We start from the raw sequence: 20,694 nt of genomic DNA, 5'->3' as shown, positions 1-20,694 counted from the left end.
TAGTTCATTAACCAAATAATCTTAATAAGTATTTCACAATAAATATAGTGTTAAAGTAAGAGTGGCCATTTAGAATTTGGAACAGTTTTATTTTTGTTGTCACTATAATTGGATCTGGAAATTTGATTTTGAAATTAGCTTTAAAGTCTAATTAGTAAATTCTTATGATTCCAGGAATTTTTGATCAATTCATTGTATATCTTTTGTAAGCTGAATGTTTCACTTGAATTCCATAACACAACAGATGCATTTAATTAAATAACTACTATCCATATATTTCAGTCAATAATGGGAGAACCAGATTAGTTATTAATAGCTTAAAGTTTCCTGATTGTATAAATTAATGTTGAATTGAGTAATTGGATTAGATTTGTGACTTGATGCTTTTGAGATATTATTTCTTAGCGTTCCTTACTATTAATATAAGGATTTAAGTAATATTTAAACTTGAAGTGGAGTATTTTACATACCCAAATCTTCTTTATATTTTTTATTACCTGGTTTGAATATGTTATATAATGGGAAATCAATAGTTTGGTATATTTTGAAGTTGAATTTGCTTTTTCATATTTATTAACCTCATACTTTATTATATCTTTAAAATGTGTAATTCATAATAAATTTAAACGTATAATTTATTTGCTGGAGTTTTGTTCAGACCTTATTTTTCTCTAGTAGTCTCCTTTTTTCTTTCTCTTTTCTTTTTATTTTAATCCAAGTCCCTTCTTGTTTCCTCATTTTCTCATCTTTTCCTTCTTGAGCGCTGAAATTCCTTGACTAATTAAAATTTCACTTTACAAATCCATTCAAGCCAAGAGAGTTTTCAATAAGATTTGTACATTCTTCATATGGCATGTGTGTATGTATTTAGTTATGTTTGTGTTTAGAAGTAGAACTTTGCTCTCAAAGATGCAGAGGATAAGAAAGATAGTCATGTTCTGTACATTTTATACAGCTGCTAAAATTAGCTTGGAATGTTATCAATACTTGAATTTTTCTATGAAATTCTTAAATTTCTTAAATTTCTATGAAATTCTTAAATTCTTAAATTTCTTAAATTTCTATGAAATTCTTAAATTTGAGTATTAAAACTGTGTTCTATCCTTTATTCAATGATTAGCTTTTGTTTTTACATGTTTCCACTATTGTGAAATATTTAATGATATATTGTTTTGTGGTTTCTTTTTCTCCAGGTTGAAATTCTTGAAAATGAGATTATTCAAGAAAAGCAAAGTCTTCAGAATTGTCAGAATTTAAGCAAGGATCTAATGAAGGAGAAAGCTCAGCTTGAAAAAACAATTGAAACACTTAGAGAAAATTCAGAGAGACAGGTTCTTAAATTTCCTATTAAGCAACATATTTTAAAATTTATTAACACAAGTTATTTTAAAGCTTGTGCAAAATGTTCATAATAACGTTAAATGGAAATATTTTAGAATTTTTTAGATTTTAACATAACTATGGTTTTAACTTATTTTCTGTCCCATACATTTTAGGAAAGTTGAAGGGAAAGCTTAGAATTTTTTAAATTGCCAGTGTGCTTAATAATTATCTGGTATAAAATTTTGTGGTACCTGTGTTTGAATTGCTTTCAAGTGTCAGTGGAATAGAACTGCAGATTTTAAAGTCCCTGAATGAAGTTGGGGTGAAATGCAGCTCTACTCTGATCCCACTAAGGAGGGACAAGTGGTCGCAGCACATATCTTGGATATTTTCATACTTGCTTTCAAGTGTTTATTGGTTATTCTCATTTTATGCTTGAGGAAACTGAGAATTGAATAGATTAAGTGACTGGCTGTTTTAAATTTTCTAATTTTTAGAAGTAAAATGGGGACTTACCTGACAGTCCAGTGGTTAGGACTTTGCGCTTACACTGCAGGGGTCATGGGTTTGATCCCTGGTCAGGGAACTGAGATCCCACACCCTGCATGCTGCACAGTGTGGCCAAAAAGGAAAAAAAAAAAAAGCAGTCAAATGATTTGTTTTGTATTATCTAGGTATAGTCCTCAGGCCACCTATAAAAATACAGATTTCCATAGAGCTACAGAAGAAAAATTCTAGAGCTAAGTATGAATCTCTGCTTTTACAAGGTTCTCGGGACTGTTTTACACACCGGATTTTAAGAACCATTACAGTAGGCCATGGTATAAATTGGATGGACTAGTTTTAAAATGTACCAGAGATTTTGTTATTTTGATGTTTCAAAATTAGAATTCTTTTAGGGAATAAATACACACAAATACACACCAATATACATGCACATAGAGCAAATAGTGTATTTACTGAGGACTCACTGTGTATATGCATTGCGAAATCTATTGAATGAACGTAAAAGCTTGTATCTTCAAGAAGATATGTATGTACATTTCACCTATACTCATATTTGCATTTAAATCATGTAACCATAAATGATCTGAAGATCATTTTGATTAATATTCAATACATTTCTTTTAACCATTCCTTTACATTATGGATTCTCTAAAGATGTGAACTTCAAAGACTTGTCAGTATATGTACATGGTGATCTCTCAGTAAATATTTGTTGGAATTAAAATTAAGGTAGACGGTTTTAGCACCTTTTTTTGTGTGTGTGTGGTATGCGGGCCTCTCACTGTTGTGGCCTCTCCTGTTGCGGAGCACAGGCTCCAGATGTGCAGGCCTAGCGGCCATGGCTCACAGACCCAGCCACTCCGCGGCATCTTGCCAGACTGGGGCATGAACCCGCGTCCCCCTCATCGGCAGACGGACTCCCAACCACTGCGCCACCAGGGAAGCCCTTAGCACCTTTTTATGGTGTGATTTCCCTGTTAGTTTTTGGAGGGGGGAAAACTATGTAAGTTAAAATATTTAATTCATGTTCAGTTAAGTTTTAAATTTTCTCCTTTCTTTTTTTTTAATTAGATTAAAATATTGGAACAGGAAAATGAACATCTGAATCAAACTGTGTCCTCCTTAAGGCAGCGCTCCCAGATAAGTGCTGAAGCAAGGGTGAAAGACATTGAAAAAGAAAATAAAATTCTCCATGAATCTATCAAGGAAACAAGTAGCAAGCTAAGCAAGATTGAATTTGAAAAAAGGCAAATCAGAAAAGAATTGGAACATTATAAAGAAAAAGGAGAACGAGCAGAAGAACTTGAAAATGAGTTACATCATCTTGAAAAAGAAAATGAATTGTTACAGAAAAAGATAACCAATTTAAAAATTACTTGTGAAAAAATTGAGGCCTTAGAACAAGAAAATTCAGAGCTAGAAAGAGAAAATAGGAAATGTAAAAAAACATTGGATAGCTTTAAAAACCTTACTTTTCAGTTAGAATCCCTAGAGAAAGAGAATTCCCAGCTTGATGAGGAAAACTTAGAACTGCGAAGGAATGTAGAATCTTTAAAGTGTGCAAGCATGAAAATGGCTCAGCTACAACTAGAAAACAAAGAACTGGAAAGTGAAAAAGAACAACTTAAGAAAGGTTTAGAGCTCATGAAAGCATCTTTCAAGAAAACAGAACGCTTAGAGGTTAGCTACCAGGGTTTAGATACAGAAAATCAAAGGCTACAGAAAGCTCTAGAAAACAGCAATAAAAAAATTCAGCAGTTGGAAAGTGAACTACAAGACTTAGAGATGGAAAATCAAACATTGCAAAAAAACCTAGAAGAGTTAAAAATATCTAGCAAAAGACTAGAACAGCTAGAAAAAGAAAACAGATCATTAGAACAAGAGACTTCTCAACTGGAAAAGGATAAGAAACAACTGGAGAAGGAAAATAAGAGACTCCGACAACAAGCAGAAATAAAAGATACCACATTAGAAGAAAATAATGTGAAAATTGGAAATTTGGAAAAAGAAAACAAAACCCTTTTCAAAGAGATTGGTATTTATAAAGAATCCTGCATTCGTCTGAAAGAATTAGAGAAAGAAAATAAGGAGCTTGTGAAAAGAGCAACTATTGATATAAAAACTTTAGTTACATTACGAGAGGTAAATATAGTTACTTAAATTTCAGACAGATTTTTTTATATTTTTAACTCAGGGCTCTTTAACTTTTATTGCAGTAATTTGCATCATCTATTTATGGTTCAAAGTAGAAATTTAGAATTAGAAGCAGTTTCCAAGTTTCCTACTTTTGTTAAACTAAGGAGTAAATATAAATTGTATTTTTAAAGAAATTGTAATAATAAGGTTTCCATGTGTTATCTGACTTATTTATTACATTATAATTTTATACTTTTATTTCAGAGTAATATTAAAACCTTTGATCAAAACTGTTACTGAATGTGATAGCTACTAATTATTGAATGTGCCAAATACTGGACAGTTTTTACAGCCAATCCTTTATAGGTGTTATCTCCATTAGATTAGAAAATTGAGGTTCAGAGACATTAAGTAACTTACTTAAGACCACAATGGTAGATTTGGATTCCTGGATTTAAATCCAGATCTTTCAGACTTCAAAGCCCCTTGAATTTTGACTTCTAAGCTACAGAATGCAAATCAGATTGAATTTAAAGGTCAACGTTGAGCAATTGGTAGTTGGTTGTATCTGTGTGTTGAGAAGAATTCTGAAATTTATGAGTAGATTGGCAATAAATTGTTGGTATAGCTCAGGAGATACCATGCTTAGCTCTTACTTGCTATCCCTATGCTATACTATATATGATAACCCTTTAAGTTCAATTGAAAAATATCTTAGTTGGCATTCTGGCAGAAGCTCACATTGGGAAATATGCCTTTCTGCTAAAGAGGCATTGAGAAGAGACCATTATTATCCTTTTTTTTTTTTTTTTTTTTTTTTTTTTTTTTACTTTCTGTTGTTCTACAGTCTTACAGACATGAACAATAGGTTCCTGGTCCCATCTCTAAGAATTCCCCCTAGTTATTCAATTCAATATCTTAGGCCTCTTCCACTGGGAGAGGGGTGCTTGTGGTGGGAGAAGGGTGTTATATCCAACATATATTCATAGGAAGAAATGTGCAATAAGGTTCTAGTTCATTATTAAGTTAATGCATATGTGTTGTTTTCCCCACAGTTTTCAAGCCTAAGGTGTGTAATCACAAGTACTAGTTTCTCCTTTTAGTTTTTAAACACTAAAAAGTTAAAACGAACTATTAGCAAACTAAAAGAAGGAAAACAATACTCTTTGAACTAGGTGATAATTTTGTTGCCTAACTCTTTTTTATTGGTGAAGGAAAAGCTCAACAACAGCATTTCTGTCTTTCCTGGTTTAAATTGTATGTATTCCTGGATGGTGGTAGTTGGAATCTTGGCTGAATTTCTCAGATGTTTATGTTCATAACACTCATGTGAGTTTTACATTACTTTTAAAATAAGGATTTGGTGAGTGAAAAACTGAAGACTCAACAAATGAATAATGATCTTGAAAAATTAACTCATGAGCTTGAGAAGATAGGGTTAAATAAAGAACGACTCTTACATGATGAGCAGAGTACTGATGACAGGTGAGTACTAAGTCTATCTGAGAAACAGTGGAAATAATTTTTTTGTTTTTCAAACATTAATTTTGAGACTGAGAAGCAATTAAGGTATGAAAATAATGTGAAAAACGAAGGCTTGACAAACAGAATAAAAAATTAACTTATATATTTTAATTTGAGAATGTTCAACAGGTTTAAAGAGAATTTACCATGGTAAATATAGTCTATCAGTTAATTGGATTTTCAAGTAGTCTATTTGGCATCTAGTTAGCCACGTGATTCCAGCTAGAATAGAAGTGTGTATTGTTAAGAATATTGTTTTTTGTACACTAGATTTTAATTCATTGGAATTTTTGTAACTATATAATTTGTATTTTTGCTGTCTACCCATTATTACTGTTCTAGTAAGTATATTTTATATTAAATGTATATAGGAAAAATTAATGCTGATTATATGGGATTTATTTATGTAATTTTGAGAATATTCAAAGTTAATAGAATAGATTGATACTTTTAAAAGTTAGTTCTATAATAACAAATAGAGGTAATTTGAGGCATTTATTCTAGCAATCAATTCAAGCAATCTTAATTGAATTAATTACTATATAGATATTTTATGAGAAAAGATTTTTTGAGTTAAACACATTGTTAATGGACAATTTAGTTGACTATCTTTTAATATAGATACTGAATATGCATCTCTGCTTTATTCAGACAGATTTTCTACCTGTCATGTGTAAGACATTTTAAATGTAGAGCAAAAAGTACAGTAAACCATGCAGCTGCCTTAACTGACCCTGTTTTAAATTTACAAACCCAGCTTTTGAGGGGCCCTTCACACTGTGGTATCTCTTCCCAAACCTTACTTCATACAATTAATCAATGTTAATTAAGCTTTTATTACCTGCTGATTATCAGGCATCAAATAAATAATAATGTTTCAGCTGGATCTTGAAGAATGACAGAAATTTGCAAGGTGGAAATGGGGAAGGGCATTCCATGCAAATAAAGCACAAAGGTGTTTTGAGCAATCCTGAGTGACATTATAGATGGATTAGAAAAGGGACAAATTTGAAGGTACAGAGACCATTTAGGAAGCTATGTAATAGTCTAGGCAAGATGTAAGTGTATTCATTAATCCACACATTTTCATTTATAATGAAAGCATTAGATATGGAGATAAGGGTATGTATATTGAAATAAAACTTTTAGGAAAGGGAATTGAGATCAGTTAATAACTATGATCGAATCGGGGGGATCAGGAAACAAAGTGTCTTAAGCCACTAAACCTGCTTCTTTCTCAGCAAGTAAGTTAACCTTAACATCACAAAGAAAATTAGAGTTCACAGACATAAATTCCCTTAACATTCCATCCCCTCCATCTTAGAATTATGTGTATCTGCATCTGTCTTTACCTCTAATCTCAGATGGTATCCCTAATTCTTTTGTTAGTCTAACCTTTTCATCTTTCAACTGATGTTGTTTCCTCTGACCCCCCTTTATTATTAAGATATTTATTCTTGCCATCAAGGAATATACAGTCTAACTGTGGAATTGAATGTATAAATAGATAGAGTGCAACAAAGTAAATTTAGTGGTGGAATTTCAAACAGAGTGCAATGTGATCACTCTTGTCTTTCTCTTTTAACAGCTCTTTTTCCTTTGCCTTCTCTTTAAATATGGTTTCCTAGGGTTATGTTGTTAAGCCTCTTATCCATTCCATGAGCATTCCTGTCCATCATCTCAGCTAATACCCATATTATTCTCTGCTTACTGGACATCTCTATCTGGACAGTCCAGAACTCAGGCATCACAAATTTAATATATCCAAAGTCACACTCATTACATGCTTTAAAATTGTTTGTTGACTCAAGCCAATACCAAAATGAGTGAGATTTGTTCTCTTTTCTCAATGAACTTAAAATCTGGCTGAGCAGAAAATATATACACACAAATTAATTACAGTAAGGGGCAGAGTATGATAAAATTTTCTCATATTTGTACTTTAGGTTTTTATTTGGTTTAGTCATTGAGGTTCTCAGGTGTAGAAATAGATTAATCCGTAATTCCTAGTCTGTGGTTCACTCTCAAAGTGTGTTCATGAACTGTCCTTTTTTGTAAAAAAATAAAACTCTTATGAATAATATAAATATTTATTAACCCACCATTCAAAAAGATAACTAAAATTTTGACACTCAGATCTATCTTCCTCTTCCTGTTTTGTCACCAGTATCTTGTGTCTTAACATATCATTCCTTTTTTTTTAATATTCTGCAAGTACTCTACACCCTGAATGTAAAGTCTTCAGTGAGCTTTAAGTCAACTATTCATATGTACTTGTATAAATACATTACATATTAATATCATAGATGAATGCTTAATAATGTGATAAATCCATCCACTTACTCTTTGTATAGATTCTATTCTTATAAAACTGAAAGGAATATTTTGAGATTCAGATCTTCCAGATGCCTTTTTTTTTTGAGTACTAATTTTTGCTTTTGACAGCCTAAAATGTAATTTGGAGCTGTGATTTACTCAGTGATTTTTTGTTTTTTCATTACCAGGAATAGTTTAAAAGGGGGAGTGGGCAGTAAGAGCAGGATAATTTAATTTGCTTCTTTTTAAAAAAGACTATTTTATAAAGTCTATTTATAATATCAGTATCTGTGGTCATAAATTATCTTTAAAAATAATTTTCTGACCTCCAATAATGAACTATATTATTTTTATACTTGGATTATAGATACAAACTTTTGGAATCAAAATTAGAATCTACTCTAAAGAAGTCCCTTGAAATAAAAGAAGAAAAAATCGCTGCATTAGAAGCTCGATTAGAAGAGTCCACAAATTATAACCAGCAGTTGCGCCAAGAACTTAAAACAGTAAGTGTGACTTCCTTGGAAAGAATTTTAATTGTCTTTTTTTTTTTCTTTCTTTTTTGGCCCCACTGCACGGCTTGCAGGATCTTAGTTCTCTGACCAGGGATTGATCCTGGATTGAACCTAGGCCCTGGCAGTGAAAGCACCGAGTTCTAACCACTGGACCACCAGGGAACTCCCAAATTGTCAAATATTTGGACAGAAAAGTGTAAAGTAGAAAATAAAAATGAAACAATTTTATTAACATTTTGTCTATTCTTCCTTTTTCTTAAATTTTAGAATATTCTTAAACAGATCTTTGTCATGTAGTTTGTAACAAACTATTTTGTCTATACACTATAATTTATTCAATCCTATTTCATCTATGAATGTCCCTCATGCAGTAAGGGACATATCAGAATTGTGAGAGTGCGATGGGGAAGAGGCAGGCTTATTTCATTGGGAAGAACTCTCAGTGTGATTCTGACACTTCACGGGCACTCTTTTCCTATTGAGAATCCAGGTAAAAATTTGGTAGACAAAGATATGGGTGTGAGGATAGCAAGTAGAGGGAAATAGTATGTGTGGTATAAGAAAGCACTTAATCCAAAAATTTGAGGTCTTTTCTAAATTTGTTTTCTTGTGATATTTGGACTTATTCAGTGAAGTATGTGAGGCAGGGGCTACTATTTTCCCCACCTGAATAAACTGAAATTGAAGGGGCTTGCGCTTTCCATAGGGTTAGTGTATGGTAGATTGGTAGAATCGCGTTGTGCCTTATTCTCCCTTTTATCAGCTCTGTAGTCATACCCAGAATGGTTTTACAGTCAACCAAACATTCAGACCAGCAAGTTTACTATAGGCCACATTTAGAGCCATATGATTCAGAACACTATAGGAAATATAAGCTGATGGTAGGGCACTATCAGGTGTCCATCTTCATATAATTGTCTGAGAGTCATCTTCTCACCAGATGACTGTTGGTTGTGTGTGGGAGCTGCCCTGGCTTTGAGACTTCATGCTTCATAGCAGTCATCATCTCTTGCAACAACTCCAAGGCATGGATTTAAGATCTTCACAGACTTAAGATTTAAGAGTTGCTGCACTCAGAAGTTCAAAGATGTAGCTGCCTATTAGGTATTTATAGTTCTCTTAATTACAAATATAATTTAGCAATGAGAGATCATTTTTCCCCTAAGCAGTCTTGCCTGGTAACATAGAACATTCCAATTTTATCAGGTTTCCAGAGAAACAGTTACCCAAAGATGAATTTCTCATGCAGGAAGGGGAAAAGGATTTGTTCCTCATTTGCCAATACCATCATTGCTGGTGTTGGTCTCAGACATTAACATGAAACATATTTTGTTGCAGAAGAAATTCTGGAACTTTGTTTAGTTAACATAAAGAGTCGTCCAAAAAAATAAAATAAAACTTGGTGCCGGATGCCATTAATCTGCTTTATTTTCCAAATTTTTTGCCCTGTTAAGCAATGTGACTACATTGCAAATAAAGTCAATTTCAAGAAGCTACTATGCCAGAAAATAAATGGGTTTGAGGATGGGTTAGTATAAGATGTATTTCAAGTCTAAAAGGTAGAGATTTAAAATTCCATCATTATCTTCCAGTTCCAGCCATTTTGGCATAATTGGACTATTATTGGACTAGCTTCCTGCCATAAACATGTATTCAACTGGAATTATACTGTTCTAATTTTTAATATTATACGTGAAGAGGTGTATCACTTGAACATAGACTATGAAAGCTAAATATGAATAATAGGCATAAAATAACTGCTAAAATAGCATGACAAAGCGGTATTACTAAAATGCCAGCAAAGGAGATAAAATTAGAATCAAAAAATACAAATGAAGGCAGAAAAAGAAAAAAGGGAGAACAAGGTACAGGTTGGACAAATGGAAAACAAGTAACAAGATAGTTTTAAACCAAACCATGTCAGTAATCACATTAAATATAAATAGTCTAAACATCCCCAATTAAAAGGCGGAGAGTAATAAATTAGATAAAAAGGCACCTATATGCTGCCTCTTGAGAAACCTTGATGGAAAATATGTCATTTTCTATATGAACAAGGTTTCTATGAGAAACCTTGATGGAAAATATGTCATTTTCTATATGAAACTTAGTTGTAAGAACAATGGACTAAAAATGAGAAGTTTTGAGTTTTATTCTCAGGTCACCTTCTTAATAATGACATATATCTTTAACTCTTATAAGCCTAGAAAAAAGATCCTGTGGGAAATTAATGTAAAATAGGAGACTGGAAATGATGTCATCCATCCATGTTATTAGGGTGTTGAAAGTATTAAAAAAAGTGGAAAATCAGGATCCCAGAACACCTGTTAGGTCACTTGCCAAGATTTAAATTACATTCTATCTTGGCATCCTTTTTTCTTTAGTCTCACATCATTATTTTCTAACTCAGTAGTAGTAGCAAAGTTTGAGCCATAAGTTTTCTTAAGGTTGCATCAGACATTGAATTATTTTAAACATTTATATCCTTGTCTCAATAGAAAGTTTGGGGTTAATTTAGAAATTTATGATAATCATTTCCTAGGATAAACTAGTAATTCAGGATAAGTATAATAATCATCAATTTAAATTGAAGAGAGCAATTAAGTTAATAAGTTAATAGTTAATTTTGGCTGATTACCAAGTTGTTAGTTTTTTTTGGCTGCATTGGGTCTTCATTGCTGCACGTAGGCTTTCTCTAGTTGTGGCGAGCGGGGACTAGTCTTCGTTGCTGTGCATGGGCTTCTCATTGTGGCCGTTTCTGGTTGCGGAGCATGGGCTTGAGGCACGCGGGCTTCAGTAGTTGCAGCACGTGGGCTCAGTAGTTGTGGCATGCGGCCCCTAGAGCCTGCAGGCTTCAGTAGTTGTGGCACACAGGTTTAGTTGCTCCGTGGCTTGTGGGATCTTCCTGGATCAGGGCTCAAACCTGTATCCCCTGCATTGGCAGGTGGATTCTTAACCACTGCATCACCAGGGAAGTCCCCAAGTTTTTAGTTTTGATTTTGCTCTCTTAAAGTAGGATTTGGTTATACCAGAAAACGAGAAAACCCTAGATAAGATATGTCCTTGGATTGCTCACTCTTCATCAAAATGAATTACAGAAATTTTATGTGGGTCAGTATCTGAATAAAGAAGTCATTTATTTATTAACATAGGTCATTCTGAGCAACAAAATCCTTCTTAAAAGGCCAGACATATATAGATACTTCTTCAACTTTAGGTATCTTTTTACGGGGAATTAATATATGTGTCAAGTCTTTATTTGTTCCTGATATGGGAATCTCTGAAATCTCTAAATCAGCTATAAATAGCTCTAAAAACAATTGTTAGTATCTAGCAACATGTCTATATCCAGTTAATCTATCCTTCAGTGATATTTTCATCATAAACAGTAGGATCTGAAATTACAAAATATATTGTAGGAACATGGCATATAAGCAGAGTATATTTAATATTTCTACAGGAAAGGATTTGAATTCTGCAAAGCATAAATTGTGATCATAATAATGATAATCATATATATTACTTATCATATTTTTAAATGAACTGTCTCTCACATTCACCAGACCATTGTGGAGTCAAACTATGATAAATAGTATAACCTTGGTGGTATGTTTTTTTCCCATTAAAATATTTTAAATAAACTAAAACAATATTATAAATCAACTATACTTCAATTTTTTAAAATATTTTAAATAAAATTTTAGGTGAAAAAGAATTATGAAGCTCTCAAGCAGAGACAAGATGAGGAAAAGATGGTACAGAGCTCTCCTCCAGTTTCTGGTGAAGATAACAAATGGGAGCGAGAAAGTCAAGAAACAACCAGAGAGCTTCTGAAAGTTAAAGACAGATTAATTGAAGTTGAAAGAAATGTAAGTAGTTTAGTATGAATAAGGTTTTTTAGAAGTAAAGGATCATTGAATATATAACTCAGAAAATTTATCTAATTTGTAGCTTTGTTCATTTTATACTTTCTTGACTGGTTTATTTTTTAATATTAAGAAAACACAGAAAAACTAATAATTTAATATTCTTTTCTTCGTTACCCTCATGTAAGTCTATCAGCAAGCTTTGTCAACTCTGTCTTGTAAATATAACCCAAACTCATCTACTTCTCTTCATCTCTGCTGCTACCACTCTAGTCTAAGGTACCATTATCTCTCATCTGGACTATTAGAGTATCCTCCTAACTGGCTTGCCCCTTTCACTCTCAAACTAACCCATTCTTTTTTTTGGTTTTTTTGGTTTTTTTTGCGGTACGCGGGCCTCTCACTGTTGTGACCTCTCCCGTTGTGGAGCACAGGCTCCGGACGTGCAGGCTCAGTGGCCATGGCTCACGGGCCCAGCCACTCCGCGGCATGTGGGATCTTCCCAGACCGGGGCACAAACCCGTGTCCCCTGCATCGGAAGGCAGACTCTCAACCACTGCGCCACCAGGGAAGCCCTAACCCATTCTTAATGTAGTAATCTAGAGTTATTTTTAAAACATAATCCAGGTCATGTCATTTTCCTACAAAAAATCTTCAGTGGCTTCCCATTTCATTTATAATAAAATCCATATTCTTTACTGCATCTGTAAGATCCTTTTTGATATTGCCCTGCCTGTATCTCTGACCTTATACCATATTATTCTTCCACCAACCATTTTTATTAATCAGGGGATAATATTATTATTATCTGTTAATATGTGGAAAACATGGAACAGTGACTGGCACATAATAAGTAAATTGATTGTAGTCATATTGGCCTTTTCTATTTGTTCCTATCTCAGGGCTTTTCTGTTTGCTTCTGTTTTCTGTGTGTATGTTACCATAATTTAAATAAATCCCACATCAGTGGACATTTATTTTCAGATTTTGCTGCAATGAAAATCCATATATAATATGTTCATAGGGTAATAAATTCCTTTCAGTAGAATTGAAAGGACAAAGAGCATATATATATACACACATATTTCGGTGTGTATGTGTGTGTATTTAATTTTTTTTTAACATCTTTATTGGAGTATAATTGCTTTACAATGCTGTGTTAGTTTCTGCTTTTTAATTTTAATTGATATAATCATATGAGCTTTTCAGAAATATCAATTTTCAATCCCACTAACAGAATACCTATTTTTTCAGATTAACATTGGATATTACCAGCCTTTTAATTTTTATTGAAGTGATAGGAGAAAATATTTTGTGTGTTTTATATTATTAGCGAGCTATTTTATGTCTTTTTTGTGTATATATCAGCCATATATGAATACCTGTGTTTCATCATTCAGTGATATATATGTATAGATCAATCACTTGGATTAATAATTACATTTCAGAAAATTTGGTGTGTAATGTATAAGATAAATCTCTTTTTCCATTGACTTCTTCTATAAATTTCCATTGGGGGAAAAATTTACCTCGTTGTCATAGTTTAGCCATTTTAGATGATGGGTTTATAAAGATGTCTACCCTATATTAGACTGGTAATTTTTGTGCATTTGCTAGTACATATATTGTTAACTTTGTACTTTTCCATTGTAAACTTTTTCCTGTTCTGAGATATCTTATCTACTCTCAGTTATCTCTTCTCTTCATTATAGACTGTAGGAATTTTTCTTATTCTTAGGGAATACCCAGACTTATCATTAGAGTTTGTACATTTTGGTTTCTAAAGAGCTGACCTATAATAGTAGTTAACATGTGTAGGTGAAAAATGGTTCACCTCTTTGGTGTATCAAAATGGTATACAGGTACATCATTATTCCATATTATTTTCCAGTGTAAATTTTTTTTCATCCTTTTTATGTGGTCAAATGAACAAAACACAAGTACAATATCAACACCCATTTTTAAAGCATTTTTCTTCCTCAGCTTTGATTTTATGGTATAATATATGGGTCAAATCATGACTTGCCTTTTATGCAGTGATATGTAGTATATATAACTTGAAGGCCTATAAAGTGAATGTTGTCTTTGTCCCATAAGGTAGATATGATAAATGTGATCTGTTGTGATTCAGTTGTAACTTTTTTTGCATGTTGCAATTATACGGATTCTGGCCTTGTACATTAAAGTTTTGTTTTGGTTTTCTAAAGGATTCTTTGTTTATACTTTTTGATGCTAATTTTTATTCAGAAATGATCTTGAAAATGTAGTATCCATAACATTTTATTATCTATCACATTAAATATAATGATTTACATAGTAATTCAGCTGTTTAACTATAAAATTGAAATATGGCCATATGTATTGGAAAAATTGAAAATAGTATGTTTTGTTTGGATTTGCTCCAGAAGTCCTATAGATGAAATAGAGTTTTAGTTAGTGTTTTATGCCATGAAAAAAACACTAAAGAAAATACGTAACATCTGTTAGGTCTATTACGGACTAAATTTTTTAAACAGATGGCTTAGATTGTTCCTGCTTCTCTTCCAAATATTTGTGTTTATAAAATACTTAGTTTTGCTGCTACCCCTGGGACCACCACGTGTGTGTGTGTGTGTGTGTGTGTGTGCACGCACGCATGTGCATGCACATGCGCACATCTCTGTGTGTGTGTGTGTGTGTGTGTCTGTATATATGTGTATATATATATTTGCCTTTGGGCAATTTGAAAAGGTACACTCCATTGGCTAGACATAGCCCCATGCACTCTGGGCACTTTTGAACAGCATAAAAACCATTGAACTGACAATCCCATTCTAGTTTTTTGTGTTAATAAATATATGTATAATGGAATATGTTATTTGTTGGACATTATAAAGCAGGCAGAGCACAGACACAATAGTATATTAAGGTTTTAGTATTGCTTTCTTTTCCTTAGATTAAATATCTTTTTACAGTTTGGGATAGAGGGGAAGTGTTTTGTCTTTTTCTCTTTTAAGATTGTTGAGTTTTTTTGGATTATAATGGTAATAAACACTTGTATAACATTCTAGTATTTGTTAAACAGAAATATGTTTGATGCTGCTTTTTTTAAATATGTGTTTTCTTTATTCAGAATGCTACACTACAAGCAGAGAAGCAAGCATTGAAAACTCAACTGAAGCAACTTGAGACACAGAACAATAATTTGCAGGCTCAGATTCTTGCACTTCAGAGGCAGACAGTATCATTACAGGAGCAGAATACCACTCTTCAAACACAGAATGCCAAGCTTCAGGTTGTAATGTAAAATTATCGGGATATGCAACAAAACTCTTGAATTATGCTATTATGCTATTAAAATAAGGATGACTAGACATGGTAACATTGTTTCCTAGAGAGAGAATTTAACAATTAGTTGAAGATAAAGTATTTCTATATGTGCTTTGCCAAATTTTCGGATATCAGCATTTTTTAAATGTCAGAGCCTCTAAATTAAGTAATAAATTTACTCATCAAATAAAGATAATTTTATTTTTATTGACTTCATGGCCTTTTACCCGTTTCATCAAGCTGCTAATAATTAATCAGGTAGAAACCCTTGTTTTAGAGTATGATTGCAGCATATCTATTAGTTAAGTTACTGGAAAACAACACAGCATGAGAATTTTGTCTTTGGACTTATCCTTAATTCAAATGATCCATCTTGCACTTAACACTACCAGTGTCTTTTCAAATAGAGCAGTCAAGTGGGGGAAAGTGCAACTCTCTGAAACCTCTTAAAAAGCAGTGAAGAAGTTCCCCCTCTGAATCTAAACATTCTTCTTTCTCTAACTCTTTTCCAAATGATACAGCAAATACTAATTTAATTTAGACTTGAGAAAATTACCAATTGAATATTCACAAGTAATTCTTTCCTTCTATCAACTCTCAACTTCTAGAAAATGATAAACTAGCATTTCAAATTTTGTTCTTTTTCATGGAATTGTTGCTAATCACCTTCATTCAAGATAATTTAACCCTGGGAATTCCCTGGCAGTCCAGTGGTTAGGACTCCACGCTTCCACTGCAGGGGACCCAGGTTCAATCCCTGATCGGGGAACTAAGATTCTGTAAGCCGTGCGGCTCTGCCAAAAATAAATTAATTAATTAAATTAAATAATTCAACCCAAAACATATATATGATATGTATCTCATAATATATATCGTAACACCTACCAAAAATCAAAATTAAATTATAACCTTATTCTTTAGGGTGCTAAAATCCAAATTTTCTCAGTATAATATGAATATATCCGCAGTGATTTATTTAGTGCTTCCTAAAGTTAACATTGTCTTTTACTATAAAAAAAAAGAACATTATAAGCTATTTTTCTTGTGTCTAATACAGTATGCATTCTTGTAGGTTGAAAATTCCACTCTTAATTCCCAAAGTACCTCACTTATGAACCAGAATGCACAACTCCTAATCCAGCAGTCTTCCTTAGAAAATGAAAATGAATCTGTGATCAAAGAGCGAGAAGACCTGAAATCTCTCTATGATTCTCTGATCAAAGATCATGAAAAGCTGGAACTTCTGCATGAACGACAGGCTTCAGAGTATGAGTCTCTCATTGCTAAACATGGAACTCTAAAGTCTGCCCACAAAAATCTTGAGGTGGAACATAAAGACCTTGAAGATCGGTAATTTATTATCTTTTCTTGTGCTGTTAACTTAAAACCAATTTTCACTGGGTAATATAATAAATTGTATAAACAGGTCTGAGATAATTTATGTAGGACATATATATAAATTTACATGTTTTATGTGATACATATTAATAAATTACTATTGTTTTCTTTATTTCTAAAATGTTTTCTTTTTTTCTAAGGAAATATTATAAACCAAATACATAACTTTTTTTTCCAGTTACAATCAGTTACTAAAACAGAAAGGACAATTGGAAGATTTGGAAAAAACACTGAAGGTAGAACAGGAAAAAATGCTGCTTAAAAACAAAAACCATGAAACTGTAGCTGCAGAATACAAGAAACTTTGTGGTGAAAATGATAGGTAATAAATATTTATATATTTTAGTTTTGTATTATTCATTATATCCAACGTGTATGTTGCCCCTTTGTAGTACCATCCATAACTTAGAATTTTTTTAAAAAGACCCCAGAGCAATAAGTAAATTACCCACCAAAATCATGTAGCTAGTTATAGAATGACAGACGAAAACCTGGATCTTCTGCTTTCTCTCGTTGTTTCTCTCTTGATTTATTCAACTAATTATGTTTTTAAGCCACATTATATAACAAAATTTCCATGTATGTCGATAGAATTTACATACTTTATTGAGACAGAATGTAATGAAACCTGACTCTTTATGTCTTTCTCTTTCTGCTAGTCTGGTATCCTGATTCTTGTCTTTGAAGGTGCTAAAAGTGAGCAGCTTTATCATTTTCTAGCTCATTGTTTGTACTTTTAGTTTTAACTGTCTTAGGTTTTAATGGTCTCATATTGCCATGGGGCTATTATTTTTTAATTTGAAGCCTTGGGAAAATCAAAACTTGTCAACTGGTGATCACCCTACTTCATAAGAGTACATTTTCAAAAAATTTTTGGAAGCCTTTGAAAAATTTAGACAGCCTAAACATTTGTACTGCTTTTACATTGCCGTAGCAGAAGTGCTGAAAGACAGCACACAAAATTCAGTGGGGATCATTCATTGAGTATTTGTCCTATTACGGATTTAATGCAATCTATTTTTAGAATTAAACATCTATTTCTTTTCCTTTATTAAAAAAATCCCTAGGCTTCTAGAGCCATTTTCATTTTCATACTTAGTAGTTTTTAATTTAGGAATTTTTACAACTAGAAATTCTGTACTGATGGATTTGAACTTTAACAAGCTCAACACCAAGCTAGAATCAAGGAACATATATTTGTACAGTATAAACAACAGAAGACCAAATTATGACAAGTTATAGGATACAAGGACATATTACATACATAACATTGGGGAATGCGTTTAGTCTGGAAGTCCCATCTTCAACCTAACCTTTCTTCCTTGTTGGGATTCACACCAAACTGGGACAGTTTGTGAACTTGAGTAGACCTTCCAGAAATCTGTTTTGCATACATTAATGAAGAGTCTCCAGAAAGAATTCAGCCTAAATGATAAGAAATTGAGCATGACAAACTTGAACCAGAAGATTATGCAGGCTTGGAAGGGAAGAGTGGTCCTGAGTAGAGTATTTTCTGTCTCTCAGTGCTGTTCTTGCCCAGCTTTTATGCACTCATGCCTGTGTTCTAAGGGAAGAAAAGGCTTTAAGTAAAACCTGAAAGAGCTCTTTTACAAATAAAAGATATTTGTGAAGACTTAATCTAAAGAACAGTAGTTTATCCATTTCTCTAAATAGCGTAAATTTTAATCTTCAATGATGCCAAACCAAGAAAGTTGGTGGACTAGGTTGTCTTGGTCTCTTTAGAATTATGTTCACTGAATTGCATTTTGGTGTTAACGTTCTCAGCTTTGAGGGACAATGTAAAAAAACTCTCTTAAAGAGGTTATTTTAGTATTTGCCAGTGAGATGATATTGAGGACATTGTTTATTCTACCTCTTTATATCCCCTCCTGCCATGAAGCATTATGTAGCTGTCTATATGCCTCAGTGAGGTTTGCCCAGCTGTTACACACATGGCATGCATTCATACATGGATTCAACCTATTAATGGAGTGTTTATTGTATGTTTCTGGTCTTGCCATTTTACTTTTTTACCAAGTCATGATTTTTTAAAATGTATTATTTTATTATTTATAATTCTTATAAGCGTACTCAAATTGTTTGGAAAATGAGTTGAATTAAATTATTAGAAGTTCTGAGCAAGTATCATCCTGAGCAAAAGTTTATTTTGTTTGGCTCCCTCCGCCTTTTGTGGGTTCCTGATCTTAATTCCTTCCATAAGATGAAGGTTAGTAAACTACAGCTAGCTTAGCAAGCCACATCCAGCCTGCAGCCTGTTTTGGTACAACCCCAAACAAAGAACCGTTTTTACATCTTAAAACGTTGTGGTGGGGGACAAAAAAGAAGAGCATGCTGTAGATTGCATGCGACCCACAAAGCCTAAGGTATTTATTACTCTCTGGTCCTTTATAGAAAGAATTTGCTGATCTCCCTCCTAGAGGTCAGTGGACCTTGTTTTAAAGGTATAATAGTGGAAAGGAACAGAAAAGGCTATATTGTGATTTTTACAAAAAACTCCAAAATTTATCATGAATAATTGAGGACTGCATAAATATAAACAATTTGCCACAACTGCAGAAATCTCAATAACTAATTTTTTTTTTTTTTTGCGGTACGCGGACCTCTCACTGTTGTGGCCTCTCGCGTTGCGGAGCACAGGCTCCGGACGCGCAGGCTCAGCGGCCATGGCTCACGGGCCCAGCCGCTCCACGGCATGTGGGATCTTCCCGGACCAGGGCACAAACCCGTGTCCCCTGCATCGGCAGGCAGACTCTCAACCACTGCGCCACCAGGGAAGCCCTCAATAACTAAAATTTTGATTGAAGTTTGTATATCTCAGTTATCTGGCAACAGATGGATAGATTACCATGTCTCATACTGGATTGATTAATTTGCTCGATCTGATTTTTCTTTATTTTTCATGCTGAATTGTAGAATCTTTGAATTCTCTAGGTTAATCAAAACTGGATTGGTTATTTTTTCTTTTGTCCTTTAAATATTTTTCAATTAATACTTAAAAGTTTTAAAGTATAGTTTTTACAGACTAGAAACTGATTCTTGATAAGTTTAATCACTGGCAAGAGAATCTTTTATATTCTTTAAGTATGTCTGAATGTGATTTACAGCATTTTCACACTGTGTAAATTATAATGAAATCTATTAAGAGAATCTAACTCTATTTATATCATGATTTCTAATTATAGGTTGAATCATACATATAATCAGCTTTTAAAAGAGACTGAAGTTTTACAAACTGACCATAAAAACTTGAAAAGTCTTCTAAATAGTTCCAGACTGGAACAAACAAGATTAGAAGCTGAATTTTCAAAGTTAAAGGAACAATACCAACAACTGGACATCACATCCACCAAGCTAAATAACCAGTGTGAGGTGAGCTTAATAAGTTTAATTGCTGTTTCCTTCTCTTTAGGTATCAAGACTTGCCTAAAAAGTAAACAATCATATTATAATAATGATAATAGCAGTATATGTTTAGTGGGGTATTTCCAAAAGAATTGGTCAGGGATAATTGAAATTCACAAATCATTCAGAAAAACTTCCTTCTTCCTTTATCATTAATTTCAACAATTTTTATTATTAGTTTAAACTTATATGTTCAGCTACTTTGAAAAATTAACCCTTGTTTAATGAAAAAATGTTTACTGACCACCTGGCATGTATTAGTAAACCAAAAAGGTAAAAATCTCATTCCTTGTGGAGCTTATATTCTGATGGAAGGAAGCAGACAATAAACGTAATAAGTAAGTGAGATATATAGTGTTTCAGTGTTTTATTACATA

The 20,694-nt window shown here is 32.9% G+C and overlaps 1 protein-coding gene across 3 annotated transcripts in view; it reads left to right on the top strand.

Moving 5' to 3' along the window:
• The window catches only part of CCDC88A (coiled-coil domain containing 88A), a gene marked incomplete at its 3' end in the record, with an annotated part of 125,703 nt that overhangs the window by 82,657 nt on the left and 22,352 nt on the right, over positions 1 to 20,694 (top strand). For all 3 annotated transcript variants that reach the window (XM_082671953.1, XM_082671952.1, XM_082671951.1), the window contains exons 14-22: positions 1,194 to 1,331; positions 2,902 to 3,972; positions 5,324 to 5,451; positions 8,174 to 8,312; positions 12,026 to 12,190; positions 15,300 to 15,461; positions 16,569 to 16,846; positions 17,073 to 17,216; positions 20,098 to 20,284. In XM_082671953.1, the coding sequence (XP_082528079.1) occupies positions 1,194 to 1,331; positions 2,902 to 3,972; positions 5,324 to 5,451; positions 8,174 to 8,312; positions 12,026 to 12,190; positions 15,300 to 15,461; positions 16,569 to 16,846; positions 17,073 to 17,216; positions 20,098 to 20,284 (2,412 nt within the window). The remainder of the gene's footprint in view (positions 1 to 1,193; positions 1,332 to 2,901; positions 3,973 to 5,323; positions 5,452 to 8,173; positions 8,313 to 12,025; positions 12,191 to 15,299; positions 15,462 to 16,568; positions 16,847 to 17,072; positions 17,217 to 20,097; positions 20,285 to 20,694) is intronic.

This window comes from Grampus griseus (assembly GCF_964374135.1).
Source record: "Grampus griseus genome assembly, chromosome: 15".
NCBI classification, from domain to species: Eukaryota; Metazoa; Chordata; class Mammalia; order Artiodactyla; family Delphinidae; genus Grampus; species Grampus griseus.
The sequence above is the reverse complement of the archived record's forward strand: the minus strand, read 5'-3'. Positions and strand labels throughout refer to the sequence as shown.